Source organism: Microcaecilia unicolor, chromosome 2 (genome assembly GCF_901765095.1).
Source record: "Microcaecilia unicolor chromosome 2, aMicUni1.1, whole genome shotgun sequence".
Lineage (NCBI taxonomy): Eukaryota > Metazoa > Chordata > Amphibia > Gymnophiona > Siphonopidae > Microcaecilia > Microcaecilia unicolor.
Genome location: NC_044032.1, coordinates 152,926,562 through 152,944,812, shown reverse-complemented (window position 1 = coordinate 152,944,812; position 18,251 = coordinate 152,926,562). Strand labels below are relative to the sequence as shown.

The 18,251-nt window shown below is 43.5% G+C and overlaps 1 protein-coding gene across 2 annotated transcripts in view; it reads right to left on the bottom strand.

The window, feature by feature from the left end:
• Positions 1-18,251, bottom strand: part of LOC115463166 — a 222,051-nt gene that overhangs the window by 100,965 nt on the left and 102,835 nt on the right. Inside the window, exon 6 of one of the 2 annotated variants that reach the window (XM_030193415.1) lies at positions 13,394-13,511. In XM_030193415.1, coding sequence (XP_030049275.1) covers positions 13,394-13,511 — 118 coding nt within the window. The remainder of the gene's footprint in view (positions 1-13,393; positions 13,512-18,251) is intronic. The other variant, XM_030193416.1, reaches the window with a different exon arrangement.

The following is an 18,251-nucleotide window of genomic DNA, read 5'->3' as shown; positions in this document are numbered from 1 at the left end:
AGTGCACTATTGGTGGCAGGGGGTAGTCGATGATTATAAATAGTCACCAAAGCAGACACTTTAAAGAAGCACAAAAACAAGTGCCTATGTGACGATATGAGACATCCCCTTATTCAAGTATAATTTGTATATTGAGCTCCAGCTACTCCACCTTCAGTTTGTTGTGTATGTTTCAAGGTAAATTTAGTGGAGTGTTGCCATTTTTTTGCTATATTTTGATTATTTCCCAATAAACAAAGGCAGTCGTAAAATACGGGTGCCTCGCTAAAATTTAGCAAATCGCTAACAGCCAGTGATGCACAAAGGGGATCGCATGCAAATGAGCTGCACGGATCAACCTTTGTGCATCCTTGCTGTTTGCGAGTTCGAACTGTCAAATCGATTTGACAGCTCTGATACTGCCAGTGTTACCGAGTTGGTCCAGTGGACCCTGACCCCCCAAATCTTTTTTTTAAACTTTCCTTGGTGGTGCAGTGGACCAGGCCCCCCCCCCCCCCCCCCCCCCCCCACGGTGACCCTGGAACCTTTTTAAAAAAAATTCCCTGGTGGTCCAGTGGACCAATCACCTTCCCCTGCACAGGCACACAACCACCCCTCCCCTCCCTCCCACACCCCCCACTGCTCCCTGTACTTTACAACAAGGTGGAGTCAGGAGGGCAGGAGTAACGGCTCCCTCTCCTGCCTCGGGCCTGCCCGGAACAAGATGGCGGCACCCAGGCCCTTCCCAGTGCATTCTGAGATGCACTGGGCAGGGCTAAACATCATATAAGAATTTTTTTTCACTTGTGTCCCTGCGCAGGGGTTTGGTCCACTGGACCACTTTTTTTTTAACTCGGGGGGGGGGGGGGGGGGGGGAGCGCCGGGAGGTGAGATGTAGGAAGCACAAGCAGGCAGCCTTTATAGCTTCCTGCTTGTGCTTCTCTCCTTTGCGTCAGCTCAAGAGCAGCTGTAATTTGCTCATTAAATTAGGGCTGCTCTGGAGCTGTGCATCCCCTGGAATACACATTTGATTATGAATGAGCTCATTAGAATACTAATGAGCTCACTGTAATACATCTGCATGGGGTTCTCGGTAGATGCTAACAGCACACATTGGAACCGTGGAAAACCCCTTTGTGCATTCATAGCTACCTAAACATTTGCTTTAGAATGGCTAGAACCAGTCTAAAGCAAACATTAATGGTAAGGTAAGCTTTGTGCATCTGGTCCAGTGTGTTTTAAGAATGTAAAATGTATTGGATATTTTCCTGCTTTGTTCTGAAGTGTATTTCCCCAGTTTGGCCAGCAGATGGTGCATGTACACTGTCATACCAGGGTACAAAGTATATCATAGTGATAGGGTGGACCGGACTGAGGGGTAGCATTGCATATTAACGAGAGCCTTGACTCAGATAGATTACAAATTCAGCAGGACACAAATCACACCTTTGAATCATTGTGGGTTGAAATTCCATGTATAAAAGGGAAAAGGACGGTGATAGGAGTGTACTACAGTCCACCTCGCCAGGATGAGCAGGTAGATGCAGAAATGATAAAAGAAATCAGAGATGCAAACAAAATGGGCAATGTGATAATAATGGGTGACTTCAATTATCCAAATATAGACTGGGTAAATGTAACATCGGGACACGCTAGAGAGGTACAATTCCTTGATGAAATCAAGGACAGCTTTATGGAGCAGCTGGTGCAGGAGCCGACGAGAGAAGGAAAAATTCTAGACTTGGTCCTTAGTGGAGCGCATGATCTGGTGAGGGACGTTATGGTACTGGGGCCGCTTGATAACAGTGATCATAATATGATCAGTTTTGATATCAACCTTGAAGTAACTGTACACAGGAAGTCAAATACGTTAGTGTTTAACGTTAAAAAAGGAGACTATGATAAAATGAGAAGAACGGTTAAAAAAAACTTAGGGGGACAAATGAGAGGGTAAAAACTGTACAACAGGCATGGACGCTGTTCAAAAATACCATCCTGGAGGCCCAGGCCAAACATATTCCACAAATTAGAAAAGAAAGACGGAAGTCCAAAAGACAGCCGGCATGGTTGAAAAGTGAGGTGAAGGAAGCTATTAGGGCTAAAAGAAACGCCTTCAGAAAATGGAAGAAGGAACCGTCTGAAAATAACAAGAAGCAGCATAAGGAGTGTCAAAGCAAATGCAAGGCGCAGATAAAGAAGGCCAAGAGGGATTACGAAAAAAAGATAGCATTAGAGGCAAAAAAACATAGCAAAAATTTTTTTCGGTATATTAAAAGCAGGAAGCCGTCAAAAGAATCGGTTGGGCCGCTGGATGACTGAGGGGTAAAAGGGGCGATCAAGAAAGATAAAGACGTAGCAGAGAGATTGAATGAATTCTTTGCTTCGGTCTTCACTGAGGAAGATTTGGGTGGGATACCGGTGTCGGAATGGTATTTCAAGCGGACAAGTCGGAGAAACTTACTGGCTTCAGGGTAAACCTGGAGGACGTAATGGGGCAGTTCAGCAAACTGAAGAGTAGCAAATCTCCTGGACCGGATGGTATTCATCCTAGAGTACTGATAGAACTGAATGAACTTGCGGAGCTACTGTTAGTGATATGCAATTTATCCTTAAAATCGAGCGTGGTACCGGAAGATTGGAGTGTGGCCAATGTAACACCAATTTTTAAAAAAGGTTCCAGTGAAGATCCGGGAAATTATAGACCGGTGAGTCTGACGTCGGTGCCAGGGAAAATGGTAGAGGCTATTATCAAAAACAAAATTACAGAGCACATCCAAGGACATGGATTACTGAGACCGAGTCAGCACGGCTTTTGTGTGGGGAACTCTTGCCTCACCAATTTACTTCAATTCTTTGAAGGAGTAAACAAACATGTGGACAAAGGGAAGCCAGTTGATATTGTGTATCTGGATTTTCAAAAGACGTTTGACAAGGTACCTCATGAAAGGCTACAGAGGAAATTGGAGGGTCATGGGATAGGAGGAAATGTCCTATTGTGGATTAAAAACTGGTTGAAGGATAGGAAACAGAGAGTGGGGTTAAATGGGCAGTGTTTACAATGGAGAAGGGTAGTTAGTGGGGTTCCTCAGGGGTCTGTGCTAGGACCGCTGCTTTTTAAATATTTATAAATAATTTAGAGATGGGAGTAACTAGCGAGGTAATTAAATTTGCTGATGACACAAAGTTATTCAAAGTCGTTAACTCGCGACAGGATTGTGAAAAATTACAGAAAGACCTTACGAGACTGGGAGACTGGGCAGCTAAATGGCAGATGACATTTAATGTGAGCAAGTGCAAGGTGATGCATGTGGGAAAAAAGAACCCGAATTATAGCTACGTCATGCAAGGTTCCACGTTAGGAGTTAAGGACCAAGAAAGGGATCTGGGGGTCGTCGTCGATAATACACTGAAACCTTCTGCTCAGTGTGCTGCTGCGGCTAGGAAAGCGAATAGAATGTTGGGTATTATTAGGAAAGGTATGGAAAACAGGTGTGAGGATGTTATAATGCCGTTGTATCGCTCCATGGTGCGACCGCACCTTGAGTATTGTGTTCAATTCTGGTCGTCACATCTCAAGAAAGATATAGTACAATTGGAAAAGGTGCAGCGAAGGGCGACTAAAATGATAGCGGGGATGGGACGACTTCCCTATGAAGAAAGACTAAGGAGGCTAGGGCTTTTCAGCTTGGAGAAGAGACGGCTGAGGGGAGACATGATAGAGGTATATAAAATAGTGAGTGGAGTGCAAGAGGTGGATGTGAAGCGTCTGTTCATGCTTTCCAAAAATACTAGGACTAGGGGGCATTCGATGAAACTACAGTGTAGTAAATTTAAAACAAATCAGAGAAAATCTTTCTTCACCTAACGCATAATTAAACTCTGGAATTCGCTGCCGGAGAACGTGGTGAAGGCGGTTAGCTTAGCAGAGTTTAAAAAGGGGGTTAGATGGTTTCCTAAATAACAAGTCCATAAACCACTACTAAATGGACTTGGGAAAAATCCACAATTCCAGGAATAACATGTATAGGATGTTTGTACGTTTTGGAAGCTTGCCAGGTGCCCTTGGCCTGGATTGGCCGCAGTCGTGGACAGGATGCTGGGCTCGATGGACCCTTGGTCTTTTCCCAGTGTGGCATTACTTATCTACTTATGTTTATGCTTAAAGCTGTCACAGAGGACTGACTTGTCTTTCTTTATTTGGCACACAGATACTAGGATGTCTGTAGTGATGTAGCCAGCTTTTATTTTAAACTTGACTGTTCTGGGCTCTGATTGGTCTGGAGTTTGAAATTACCCAGTAGTGCTAACTGTTGCTTCAGTTTCAGACCGAGAGGAAAGAGAGACAGATCTCTTTGCTGAGGCTCTGTGAACAGTTATATGACCTGACCATCCCAGGTACTGTTTAGACAGTATATAGATGTTTAGTTAATGTAATAATTGATCAATTTTTTCATTTATCTGTTATTGTTTGCTAATTGCACATTTTTTGTTCAGTGTTCAATTTTTTTGAGAATAAACAAATTGCTTTTTTGCTCTGCTTGCCAGGACTGATAAAGAATCCTGGTGGTTTGTGTGTTGGGTTTGTGAGTGCTTTCTGGGAACTGTGGGACCACTGGGACTGTGGCCCCAGTAAACTAGAAATCACTGGGGATAATTGGAGAGTGGGAGACTTGCCCAGAGGCAGTTGTGACCCAGTCGGAAGGTGCTAGTGTAGAGCATGAGCGGCAGGTGCAGGTGGACCTGAGTTGTGCTGAGGATAGACCCTCTAAGTGGCTGTGGGGTAATCCCAGGCGGGTGGCTAGGCGTTTCGTGACAGAGGCTTTCTGAAAAAAAATAATATCTGCCCCTCAGATAACACTCCAATCAGCTCACTGCCTTGAATAATAAAAGTAAGGGGTTATAGGTCTAGTACGCAATCGAGTAGTCTCTGCATCAGGACCCCAAATCATTACCAAAAGGTTTGAACCAAAGAACAGTGCCAGAACACAAGGGCCAAAGTTGCATGATCATGATTACATTTCGGGCAAGCTCCACTTGTATTCATGCGAGCTTTAAATGCTCTCCAAGAGGCAATATGCACTCTCAACAAGAACTTATACTCCAGCTTTCTCAAAATCAAGCAGTGTGGGAATATTTTGGAAACACGTTTGTAGCCTCACCGTATTAATCTCACAACTCAGATCATTAGACCAAGCACAAGCCAGCCTTGTGAAGTCCACATCTGGAAGGAGATACAGTAAATACCAATAGTAATGCCTAAGTCGTACCTTCCCCTTCTCTGCTAATTTGAAGCACTGGGCAAGGGCTTATGTGAGGCAGTAAGATCAGGTCCCTTCAGGCCCACCACATAATACTGCAGCTAAGTAATAACAAAGGGATCTACAGTGCCCAACTCATACCGGGTCTGCAATTCTTCCTCTGATAACATTTGTCCTTGATCATCTAAAATGATCACTGACCCATCTCACTCCCATGGCCACCCAGCCTCGAAAGGCTCCCCACTGCAGACCTGGTTCAAAATCTACATTCCCCATCAGTGGGAGATGCAGAGCAAGCAATAAGTTTCCACCAATTTTACAGTGTAATTTCTTCCACACCATGCTCATATAATCTGACTACATGTCCTCTCACAAGCGAATCCAATTTATCCAAATTAGCATGGAGCAGATTCAGTGGGGCCATAGGGTGCACAGCAGCTATGCTTTCAATGACAATGGAGTGAATGTCTCTGTATGTAGGATCCAGTCCCAAACTTGTCTAAGCACAGAGGCTAGATTGTACAGCTGGATGTCAAACAACTGTCAGCTTCTTTTGTCCTAGGTAACAAATATCCTTTAAACAGATTCTAGACTTCTTCCCATTCCACACGAAGCCCCATAGGACCCCAAATAATTTCTGTACATCATGCGTCTTGATAAATAAAGTTTGTAAAATGTATAACCAGTGTGGAACAATCAACATATTGTACTGAAAAATGTTAGTAATAATGGCAAATCTCACCACGCTTACAAATTTTCTACTGAGTCTTTCAAAAGGGCCACTATTTATTTATTTATTTATGATACTTATACCCCACATTTTCGTGTACAATTTTGAGTTCAATGTGGCTAACAAGCTAATAAGAAGCCATTACAAAATATGAAACAAAATACATAAACCCACACATATCAATAAGGAAAGAATCGTAAATATATAAAGAATTCAGTAATATTTAGTAATATTTAGTAATATAAAGAATTCATCAAGCACTGCCATTTCCTCCCCTCACCGTCCCCACTGACAGTTTGAACTTCGTGGGTGTGGCTTGGATCTCTTTCAGGGAGAGAAAACTAACAACTTATAGCAGCAGCTTCAGAGAGCATTTTCCATCTCACAGATAGGCTGCAGAGAATACCTTCTCCTGCTTTAGACTTAGCCTGGCCTCAGAATGACATCCTATAGTATATCTCCTATCAAACTGAGCTCTCTTTTTCATCAAGCACTGCCATTTCCTCCCCTCACCCTCCCCACTGACAGTTTGAACTTCGTGGGTGTGGCTTGGATCTCTTTCAGGGGGAGAAAACTAACAACTTATAGCAGCAGCTTCAGAGAGCATTTTCCATCTCACAGATAGGCTGCAGAGAATACCTTCTCCTGCTTTAGACTTAGCCTGGCCTCAGAATGACATCCTATAGTATATCTCCTATCAAACTGAGCTCTCTTTTTCATCAAGCACTGCCATTTCCTCCCCTCACCCTCCCCACTGACAGTTTGAACTTCGTGGGTGTGGCTTGGATCTCTTTCAGGGAGAGAAAACTAACAACTTATAGCAGCAGCTTCAGAGAGCATTTTCCATCTCACAGATAGGCTGCAGAGAATACCTTCTCCTGCTTTAGACTTAATCCTACCCACCCTACCCCTCTACCCACCCACCCCTAGAGTGACATGTCTTATATAACCTCCCTATCAACCCACTCATTACTTTACCTCACCCATTTCTATTCTTCTATCACCTTCTCCCACTACTCCAACCAGAGTTACACCTAATCACACTGACCACCCTTCAACATCTTCTGTCCTTCTGTGACTGTTCTCTTGTGCTTGACTGCTTAAATATTTTAAATTTAAATGCTTTACTTTTTGTCTATTAGATTGTAAGCTCTTTGAGCAGGGACTGTCTTTCTTCTGTGTTTGTACAGCGCTGCGTACACTTTGTAGCGCTCTAGAAATGTTAAATAGTAGTAGTAGTAGTAGTAATAAAGCGCAACGGTGAGAATGGAAGGGGGAGATTAAGCACCAGGATCAACTGACAGAAAGTTTTTGAAAAGGAAAGATTTCAAAAACTTACGAAAAACCAAATAATCATGTTAGCATCTTATATCTTTCGGCAAGGAATTCCACCATTTAGTACCTTGGCATGAAAAAGTACCTGAATATATAATTTATAAACTACTTTCTTACAGGTAGGAAAGACACAGGTAGTCTCTTGCACGAAAGACAAAATTATGAGAAGGCAAAGTAACAAGAAACAACATATAGTCGGGGGCAATACCATACAAAAGTTTGAAATATGAGAGAACAGAGTTTGAATACAATCCTGGCCCTAATGGGAAGCCAATGCAAATGTATCAGCAAAGGAGTAGCCCTCTCAAAGAGTGGTACATGCATGACAAGTCTAGCCGTAGTAGTTTGCAGTTTCCTTAAGATACATTCTTTACACCCTGCAGAGATAGAATGACAATAAAGCGAAGATACTTGCCTGTAGCAGGTATTCTCCGAGGATATCACGAGACATATGTTGAATATTCTGGGAACGGACATGAAGCCAAAAGGTAGTACGTGGCACAGAAAGTAGAATGTCCCCAGTCGAAATCAAAAGGACTGCCCATGGATAACTATTTATCAAATCTAGAGGTCCAATGATTGCCCAGGACCATGGAGAGTAGGGTGCTCAGGAAAAGGAACCATCCTAAACTGTTCTTTTGCTGAGAAAGTAGCAAAAGAGTCAAAAAGGTATGATGGAAAGTATCTCCGTTGCGTATTTTAACACAAGAGGGAACGAGTAGAATAGCAGCTGTCATCCCTTGGTGATACGGACAAGGGCTTGCAGAAGGGCGGAGAGATCATCCAGAATAAACTTCTCGTGGCCTAGTGGCTAGGGTGGTGGACTTTGGTCCTGGGGAACTAAGGAACTGAGTTCGATTCCCACTTCAGGCACAGGCAGCTCCTTGTGACTCTGGGCAAGTCACTTAACCCTCCATTGCCCCATGTAAGCCGCACTGAGCCTGCCATGAGTGGGAAAGCACGGGGTACAAATGAAAAAAAAAAAAAAGTTGCCTGCCTGAGACCTGAATATCTATAGCCTACGTTCAACCAGCAGGACATCCGGGCACTAACTGGCACTACAGCAATTTTTCTCTGGAGTCATCAAAAGGGGTACTCTGCTGAGACTGGAGAGCTGTCCAGGCTGAAACGTATGCTGACGGGAAGTGATACGCTGGGTTGGAGTCCAAGAAGGCTAGCAAGAAGAGGTAGCAAATAAAAGAACTTCTGTTCCAACTGAGTGAACAGCCTACTAGCTAAGGAGGAAGTCGAAGAAGGCACCAAGGAGGAGAGAATACGATAGCACCTGCAGGTGTCTTGATGAGGTCAGCGATCCCCTCCAACTGTGTTCTGATAGGGTATCTCTGCAGCACGTGACAGCCTCTGCCAAACACACAAAGTCAGACAGGTGCAGTCACAAGGGACCACGCAGCAACACTAGAGATAGAAATGATGGATGCCACAGCAAGAAATGGCACACAACAGAGAACTGGTAACACCATCTGTTGCTCGGCCAACTGGCGAAGTGACTCGACTAGCTCCAATGGGAGAGAAACTGCCAAAGCGAGCATGTAATGAAGATCCATAGAATATGCTTGTGAAGAGGTAGCAAGACTGAAGACAGGAGAAGGGCAGTGAAAACCTCGTACCTAAGTCTCCAAGTGAATCCACAGGATTAGCATTCCCACATGTGGGAACCGAAGCACAGCTTGTAGAACTCCGTAGTCTCGAGAGTGTGTATCCAACCACTATGGAGGGAGGAGGAAGTAGAGCCCATGAAAACCACAAAAGTTCTAAAACTGGTGCATGACGCTATGTCTATGGGAGGGAGAAGGGCCACAGAAGTCCTTCCAACTGCACGAAAACATCAGGGAAGAGCTGATGGACAAGGACTAGTACAGATCTCCTAGGAGGAGAGTCACAGTCCAGAAACTCAAAAAGGAAATAGTAATCCTACACCTCCGAAAGCAGTGACTAGATAGCCGCCATGTCCTCTATAAAAGAAGGGAAATGGCATCAAGACCCCTCAAGGACCAAATGCTACAGTGCCCCGGAGGCACCGGAGACTGATGCTGAGATGGGCAAGAAGCCTTGTTACTGGCATCAATCCTCGACGCCAACTATCCTCGGTACTGACTGCTGTTGATGCTCCAAGTGATCCACTGCGTTGAATGTAGCTGAGATATCGAACTGAAGTAGCAGAACGTGATCCCTTTTGCATAGATGTTGTTTGACAAGCATTGTTAGTACTAAGAGCAGGGTTTCAGTGCTGTCTGCAGATCTGAATCCAAATTGGGACTGGTGTAATGTGGAGAATGTGTCCAGATATTTGGAGAATTGTTTACTAACATATGATTCAAGCATTTTTGTAAAGAGTGGTATACTCGCCACTGGGCGGTAATTTGCTGCAAAGGTTGTGTCTAACCCTGAACCCTCTAGTGGTGGTGTGAGAAGGATTTTGTCTATATCTGCCATATCTGAGGAAAGAGAGCCAGAATCTAGTAGCTCATTAATGCAGTCTGTTATCCACTGAATCACCTCTGTTGAGATGGTTCTGAACAAGAATTCTGGACAATGGTCTACGAAGCAATGTGTGAGCATTTTAGTAGGAGTGATTTTACATCTCCAGTTGATAGTGATTGGAAGGATTCCCATAGTTGGTTTGCTTTAATTCCCTGACTTGAATCCAGGGTGGAGTTGACTCCTAAGTCATAGTCTCTTGTTTTTTTCTTTTGGATTATATTTGGCTAGGGCAACTCTAATTTGATTGACCTTGCTTTCGAAGTAGTCAGCTACATCTTAAGCATCGGGACATGTTTGTTCCTCTTTATCAGGAGAGTGGATGGAGGTTAGGCTCCTAATTAGGGTGAATAGATTTTTTATTTTCAAGGGTACCCTGGCCCACTAGGGTGCTGTAGTATTTTTGCTTGAAGTCGGTTACTTTTTGTTTGTAGTGATGAAAGGAGAGTTTCCATTTGGACCGGTCATCAGTAGCTTTTGCTTTTTCTCCATTTCTTTTTTAGGTTTCTACATTTTTGTTTTAGTTGTGACAGCTCTTCTGAGAACCAGGGTGATTTTCAAGTTGCTTTGACCTTTTTGACAGTAATTGGTGCTATTTTATCCATGACTGTTTTGACTTTGGTGTCCCAGTCCGATTTTACAGATTCTTGTTTGGGGCTTTCAAGGGTAAGCGAGTTTTTTAACTCGTTCCAGAAGCTGGATCCATCGATTTTCCCTCCAGTGGTTATTCGCTTAACAGGGTGATGGTTGGGGTGGTTTGATAGGAAGATATTAGTGGTAAAGTCTAGCTGGAAGTAATTGGAACATGGTATAGGCTTCCATGTGGAAGATCCAATCGGGTTGGTGGGATAGGAAGTAAGGAAATCTAAAGTATGGCCTTATCCATGGGTTGGACCTCTCCCATGTATAGTGAGTTCAGTTGTTCTCAAGAATGGTTTAAAGTTATGAACATTGGTATCCGCAACATTCTCTAGGTGTAAGTTTAGATCTCCCATGACAACTAGTAGGTAGGTTCAGCCTTAGTCCAGGCTCCAGGTGGACAGCAGATAAGGAGTAGAGCGATCTTACTGGCTCCTTTGGAGTTTGAATGGAGTTTGCATAGCATGTATTCCAGTTCTAGGAACACCCCTGTACTAACTAAGAATATGTGTAGAAAGCTCTTATAGATGAGTGCCAGACCGTCTCCCTTTTTGTTTAGTTTTGGAGAGTGTCGTATCCGGTTGGGTATAGGTGGGGTAGTATCGGGCTGTCGACTTCTGCAAGCCATGTTTCACAGATAAACAAAAAAATCTATATTGGACAATTCTAATAATTCCCTTATTAATAAGGTCTTGCTCACCATGGATCTTGATTGATATAGACTGCTGGTGCAGCAGTTGGATGGGCCATGTGATCTGAGCATGAGGGTTGTTTGGTCAGGTTCAGAAGAGATCATGTTTTGGGTCAAGCACTAAGTTTGATGAGCAGCCTATGGACAGTTGCGGGATGGAGCTCTGTGACCAGGTGTCAGAGCGCTCTAAAAAGTGTCTGTTAGTGTGTCTTGGTTGTTTACAGGTATTGGGTTTTCTGGGCAAGTCACAGATTACTAGAATTTGTTTAGTGCCGGCACCTTCAGGTAGGTTGCCCATCAAGAAGCCCAAGAGGGATAAGCGGAGTATTAGAGACCGCTTCATTGTGGGATGAAAAGGGGGAAGATGACTAGGAAAAGTCACACAGGAGCACGATTTGATCAGTCTCTCACTTATTATGTTTTGTCCAGGCGGTGTATATTAAGTCATTCAGGAGGCTGTTGTTCTTTTTCATGCTTTTTTTTTTTGTGTGTGTGTTTGTGTGGGTGGGTGGGTATGTGTGCTTGTGTGAGTTCAGGTGGTGTTTGGATTCATTCTTTACCTGGAATCGACTTCCCGTCTATCTCCTGCCTCAGTCCTGGAATGTAGGCATTCAGTTTCAATCTTTACCTGGAGTTGCCTTTCATGGCTTTCTCTCTCTCACCTTGGATGAACCCGGCGCATCTTTACTATAATTATGTGCCTGAAGTTACACCAGTTCTATGGATGTAGTTATGAGGTGCACTGATATCTGTTATACTACCAGTATGTAATAGAATGCTAGTGCCCAGATACTGTAACAAATTAAGATTTCATCACATGGAAGTACTGCCCTTGAACGGAAGTAACCACTTATAAAATTGCTTTTCTACCTGGGCTGCAGATTTTTGTTTTCTCTGTCGCCTCAGTTTCCCTCGCAAGAGGATTCACCTAGTGGTGTGATTAACCATTGCCTTTGGTTTCTTTCTGAAGCTCCGAACCTTAGAGTCTCTCCTGTCTGTAGTCGCCGTCCTGGCTATGCAGTCCAGTCGCACTCAACTTCACAAACAAGAGCGTTTGTTCCCTTTGGCTGTAGTCGGCACTGGATCATTAGAATGAATCTTGCTATATTTGGGATTCTGTCAGGGACTTGACCGTTGTTGGAAAGAGGATACAGGGCTTGATGGACATTGGTCTGATCCAGTATGGCTATTCTTATGTTCTCCCTCAATCCACCTGCCCTGCCCTAGCTGTTTCAATCACTACCACGGGCACTCACCTCACCATAGCTTGCTTTCTCAATCACCACTCTCCTGTATATCCGCTCTCTCCCCATGACATACACATCCCCACAGCTCTCTCAAATCACACATGCGCCCCCAACAGCATACAGCTCCATACATTAACAATCCCCACCTCTCCTCCACTCCCTGTATACATCCCCAGATTTCTCTTTCCTTCCCACCTGCATACACACACCCAGCTTTCTGCCCTCCAGCTGCATACAACCCCCTGCCCAGTCCTTCTCTTTCACCCCATCCCACCACATGACACCTCTGTATGTGAATACACCCCTGCAGGACCCCATTTCCAAGCTCAGTGCTCAACACAAGCAGAAAGGAAGAGAGCCATGGTGCACTGAATCACGTCTTCCTCTGATGATCTGACAATGAATAAAGCATTTGAACCATACAGGACACTGTAGAGCCATGCAGTTCAAATTCCCCATTCAGCATGGAGCTGCAGAGAAGAATACAGTCTGACACACAGCTATTCTCCTCTTCCTTGGTTTATGCTAATCAGCACCAGTGGGAGGGAGAGGAAGAAATGTTTGTGCACATTGGGGATGCTGCAGAAGGGTAGGTAGAAGAAGAGAATAAGAGGGAAAACAGAGGCAAGGGGAGAGTGTGTGAACATATACTGCTTTGGGAGGGAGGATGGAAAGCAACATAGCAAGATGACGCTGCCTCCTAGTCCTTGTGCAGAAAAATCTCTGAGGATAGAAATGGGTAGTAGAAATTAGTAGTTAGTATGGATGGACAGACTGGATAGGTCATATAATGTTTATCTGCTGTCATTTTCTCTGTTTCTTAGAGGAGAATTCTGCACAAATTCTGCAGTGCGCAGTAATGCAGAATCTCCCCAGCTGCAAATTATGCAATGAAAAAAGAGCAAGATAAAGTAAATGATGATTTCATCTGCACTCTTGAGGTTAAAATACTAAAAGTCTTTTAGGTACATAAGGTCACTTAAATATAACTATGATCTTTACATCAATATCTTACTTGATAGTTTCTTTGCAACCTGATTCTCAGAGCCTGGCATGTTTCAATGATTTGTACAAGGTCCGTTCGGGTTATTGGTACTTCAGCTGAATGCTCACTGAGGCCAAGTAAAGATCTGCTTAAAAACATAATACAACATGCTTGTGAAGTAATTTTCTTGCATTAAAATATCAGAATACATGTGATCAATTAATTTTCTCCCCCCCCCCCCCCAACATGAATTGAAAAACCTATTTTTTTCTACTACTTGCACAGTACCATAAGAACATAAGAGTAGCCATACTGGGTCAGACCAATAGTCCATGTAGCCCGGTATCTTTTATTAGTACTTTAAAGTTCTTTACTGATGGAATACACAATTAGAGATCAGTTACATGCAGATATAAAATAAATGATTAATTCTGTATATAGCTTACTCTTTATATTGAAATCCAATTTATATAATTTTTATAGGAGAAAAAGGTTATACTTCATATTTATATCCAAGCCAGAAATGTAACTGAAATGTGTTTTTCTTTTTTTAAGTATAAGTGTATAATTCTCCAGAAATGAAACTGGTTTTACTTTTTAAGATATTGGAATATATTAAGCATTTGAATTTAATGTTACATATGGAACATTTTTTATTTCACATGTTCACAAAAAAAAAAATATATATATATATATATATATATATATAGAGAGAGAGAGAGAGAGATAGATAGATATAAATATAAATATAGATATAGATATATAGATAGATAGATATAGATATATATAATACATACACACAGTAAAACGCAACCAGAACTACTCTAATGGGCAGAGCCTATATATTTTGGTGGCCAATGTCATTTTTTTGTCAATGTTATTTTCTTCTATCCCTCCCCCCCCAACCTAGAAATAAGAAAAAAGTGAGTTGGAGGGGAGGGAGGGCATGAAGAGAGTTCAATTCTATGTCTTCCAGAGGAGGACAAGTCGTCATTGGTAAGTTATTTGTTGGGAAATTGCTTTTAAACTTGGGAAAGGTAGATTTAGAGTTAAATAGGTTATCTCAATGTCTTTATTTTTAAGTAACTCTACTTTAAATGCTAAACAGACAAAGAAAACCCTATATTCCTTAAACTGCCTTTGCTAAAGTCTCTATTACAGTTTCATAGGCTAGCAGTTAACAGACTATTCTAGAGAATTTACCATAGCATCAGAGTAGAGTAGAACTGATAGTCACAGGAAACCCCAATATAATGAAGATACTTACCTGTACAAGGTATTCTCCAAGGACAGCAGGCTGAATATTCTCACAGATGGGTTGGCAATCTGCGCCGGCCCGGGAATTGGCATAAAAAATACAGCAAAAACAAAAGATTTGCCAGAGCCTTCTGGCGCACGTGTAGCGACACATCGCGCACGCGCTGACTGATTCCCACCCGCCACGTGAGACGTACCTCAGTTAAGTCCAAAAGCATAAATAAATAAACAACTCCAAGGGGAGGTGGGCAGAATTGTGAGAACATTCAGCCTGCTGTCCTCAGAGAATACCTGCTACAGATAACTATCTTCGCGTTCTCCGAGGACAAGCAGGCTGAAATATTCTCACAGATGGGGTATCCCTAGAATCCAGGCTCATCCAAAACAATAAATCTTGGTCAATTGGGCCTCACAAAGGCAAGGACATAACAGACATTAACCTGAAACTATATACAACTAGTCTGAGAGTTCAGCCTGGAACAGAATAAAATGGGCCTAGGTGGGTGGAGATGGAATCTAAACCCCAAACACATTCTGCAGCACCGACTACCCACACCGACTGTCGCGTCGGGTATCCTGCTCAAGACAGTAGTGTGATGTGAATGTGTGCACTGAAGACCACATTGCAGCTTTGCAAATTTCTTCAATAGAGGCTGACTTTAAGTGAGCCACCGACGCAGCCACGGCTCTAACATTATGAGCCGTGACATGACCCTCTAGAGTCAGGCCAGCCTAGGCATAAACGAAGGAAATGCAATCTGCTAGCCAACTGGAAATTGTGCATTTTCCGATGGCGACTCCCCTCCTTTTGGGATCAAAAGCAACAAACAACTGGGCGGATTGTCTGAAGGTCTTCGTCCGCTCCATGTAAAAGACCAAAGCTCTCTTGCAGTCCAAGGTGTGAAAGATGCCTTCGCCAGGGTAGGAATGAGGACGGGAAAAAAATGTTGGCAAGAAAATTGACTGGTTCAGATGGAACTCCGACACCACCTTCGACAGGAACTTAGGGTGAGTGCGGAGGACAACTCTGTTGTGATGAAACTTAGTATAAGTAAGGTGCATCCACTACTAAGGTCTGAAGCTCACTGACCCTACGAGCTGCAGTAACCGCCACCAAGAAAATTACCTTCTAGATCAAGTACTTCAGATGGCAGGAATTCAGTGGCTCAAAAGGAGCTTTCATCAGCTGGGTGAGAACGACGTTGAAATCCCATGACACTGGTGGAGGTTTGACAGTGGGCTTTGACAAGAGCAAACCTCTCATGAAGCGAACAACTAAAGGCTGTCCAGAGATAGGCTTACCTTCTACACGCTGATGATAAGCACTAATTGCACTAAGGTGAACCCTTACGGAGTTGGTCTTGAGACCACACTCTGACAAGTGTAGAAGGTATTCAAGCAGGGTCTGTGTAGGGTAAGCAAGGGGATCTTGGGCCTTGCTGTCCCACCAGACGGCAAACCTCCTCCATTTGAAAGAGTAACATCTCTTAGTGGAATCTTTTCTGGAAGCAACCAAGACCCGGGAGACACCCTCCGAAAGACCCAAGGAAGCGAATTCTAGGCTCTCAACATCCAGGCTGTGAGAGCCAAAGACTGGAGGTTGGGATGTAGAAGCGATCCCTTGTTCTGGGTGATGAGGGTCAGAAAACACTCCAATCTCCATGGTTCTCCGGAGGACAATTCCAGAAGAAGAGGGAACCAAATCTGACATGGACAGCAGGATGCGATCAAGATCATGATTCCGCGGTCTTGCTTGAGTTTCAGCAAAGTCTTTTCTACTAGAGGTATGGGAGGATACGCATACAGAAGACCTGTAGGAGAAAAGCATCTGACATTAGTATGTCGTGAGCCTGAAGCTTGGAACAGAACTGAGGGACCCTGTGATTGATTTCAGTGGCAAAAAGATCCCCCAAGGGGGTGCCCCAAACTTGGAAGATCTTGCGGGCAAAGCCCATATTCAGCAACCACTCATGAGTTTGCATTACCCTGCTCAGCCTGTCAGCCAGACTGTTGTTTACGCCAGACAGATAAATGGCTTGGAGAAACATGCCGTGACGGAGTGCCCTAAGCCACATCTGGGCAGCTTCTTGACAAAGAGGGCGAGATCCGGTGCCCCCCCCCCCTTGTTGGTGTAGTACATCGCAACCTTATTGGGTGAATCAAGATGATTTGGTTGGACAGCCTATCTCTGAAAGCCTTCAGAGCATTCCAGATCGCTCAAAGCTCCAGGCGGTTGATCTGAAGACCTGTTTCCAGGAAGGACCAGGCTCCCTGAGTGTGAAATCCATCTACATGAGCTCTCCACCCCAGGAGGGATGCATCCATTGTCAGCACTTTCTGCGGCTGAGGAATTTGGAATGGTCGTCCCATTGTCAAAGGGTACTCAAAGAATTCAAGCATGAAATTGCTGACCTGCTTTTAGTAATATGTAACCTGTCATTAAAATCGTCCATAGTACCTGAAGATTGGAGGATGGCCAATGTGATGCTGATTTTTTTAAAAGTGTTCCAGGGGTGATCTGAGAAATTACAGACCAGTAAGCCTGACATCAGTGCCGGAAAAAATAGTGGAAAGTATTATAAAGAATAAAATTACAGAAAACATAGACAAACATAGTTTAATGGGACAGAGACAGCTTGGGTTCAGCCCAGGGAAGTCTTGCCTCACCAATTTGCTTCATTTCTTTGAAGGCTTAAATAAACGTGGATAAAGGTGAGCCGGTTGATGTAGTGTATCTAGATTTTCAGAAAGCTTTTGATAAAGTTCATCATGAGAGACTCCTGATACAGTGGAATCAGAAAAGATTCAAAGAGTGACCAAAATTATAAAGGGGATGGAACTCCTCTCGTTTGAGGAAAGGCTAAAGAGATTAGGGCTCTTCAGCTTGGAAAAGAGACGGATGAGGGGAGAAATGATTGAAGTCTACAAACTCCTGAGTGGTGTAGAACGAGTAGAAATAAATCAATTTTTTACTCGTTCCAAAAGTACAAAGACTAGGGGAACTACTTCTATCACTACTACTTATCATTTCTATAGTGCTACTAGACATACGCAGCGCTGTACACTTGAACATGAAGAGACAGTCCCTGATCGACAGAGCTTACAATCTAATTAGGACAGTCAAACAGGACAAACAAGAGATAAGGGAATATTAAAGTGAGGATGATAAAATAAGGGTTCTGAACAAGTGAATAAGGGTTAGGAGTTAAAAGCAGCATCAAAAAGGTGGGCTTTTAGCTTAGATTTGAAGATGGCCAGAGATGGAGCTTGACGTACCGGCTCAGGAAGTTTATTCCAGGCATATGGTGCAGCAAGATAAAAGGAACGGAGTCTGGAGTTAGAAGTGGAGGAGAAGGGTGCAGATAAGAGAGATTTACCCAGTGAATGGAATTCCTGGGGAGGAATGTAGGGAGAGATGAGAGTGGAGAGGTACTGAGGAGCTGCAGAGTGAATGCACTTATAGGTCAATAAGAGGAGTTTGAACTGTATGTGGAAACGGATAGGAAGCCAGTGAAGTGACTTGAGGAGAGGGCTAATATGAGCATAACGACACTGGCGGAATATTAGTCATGCAGCAGAATTTTGAACAGATTGAAGAGGAGGGAGATGGCTAAGTGGGAGACCTGTGAGA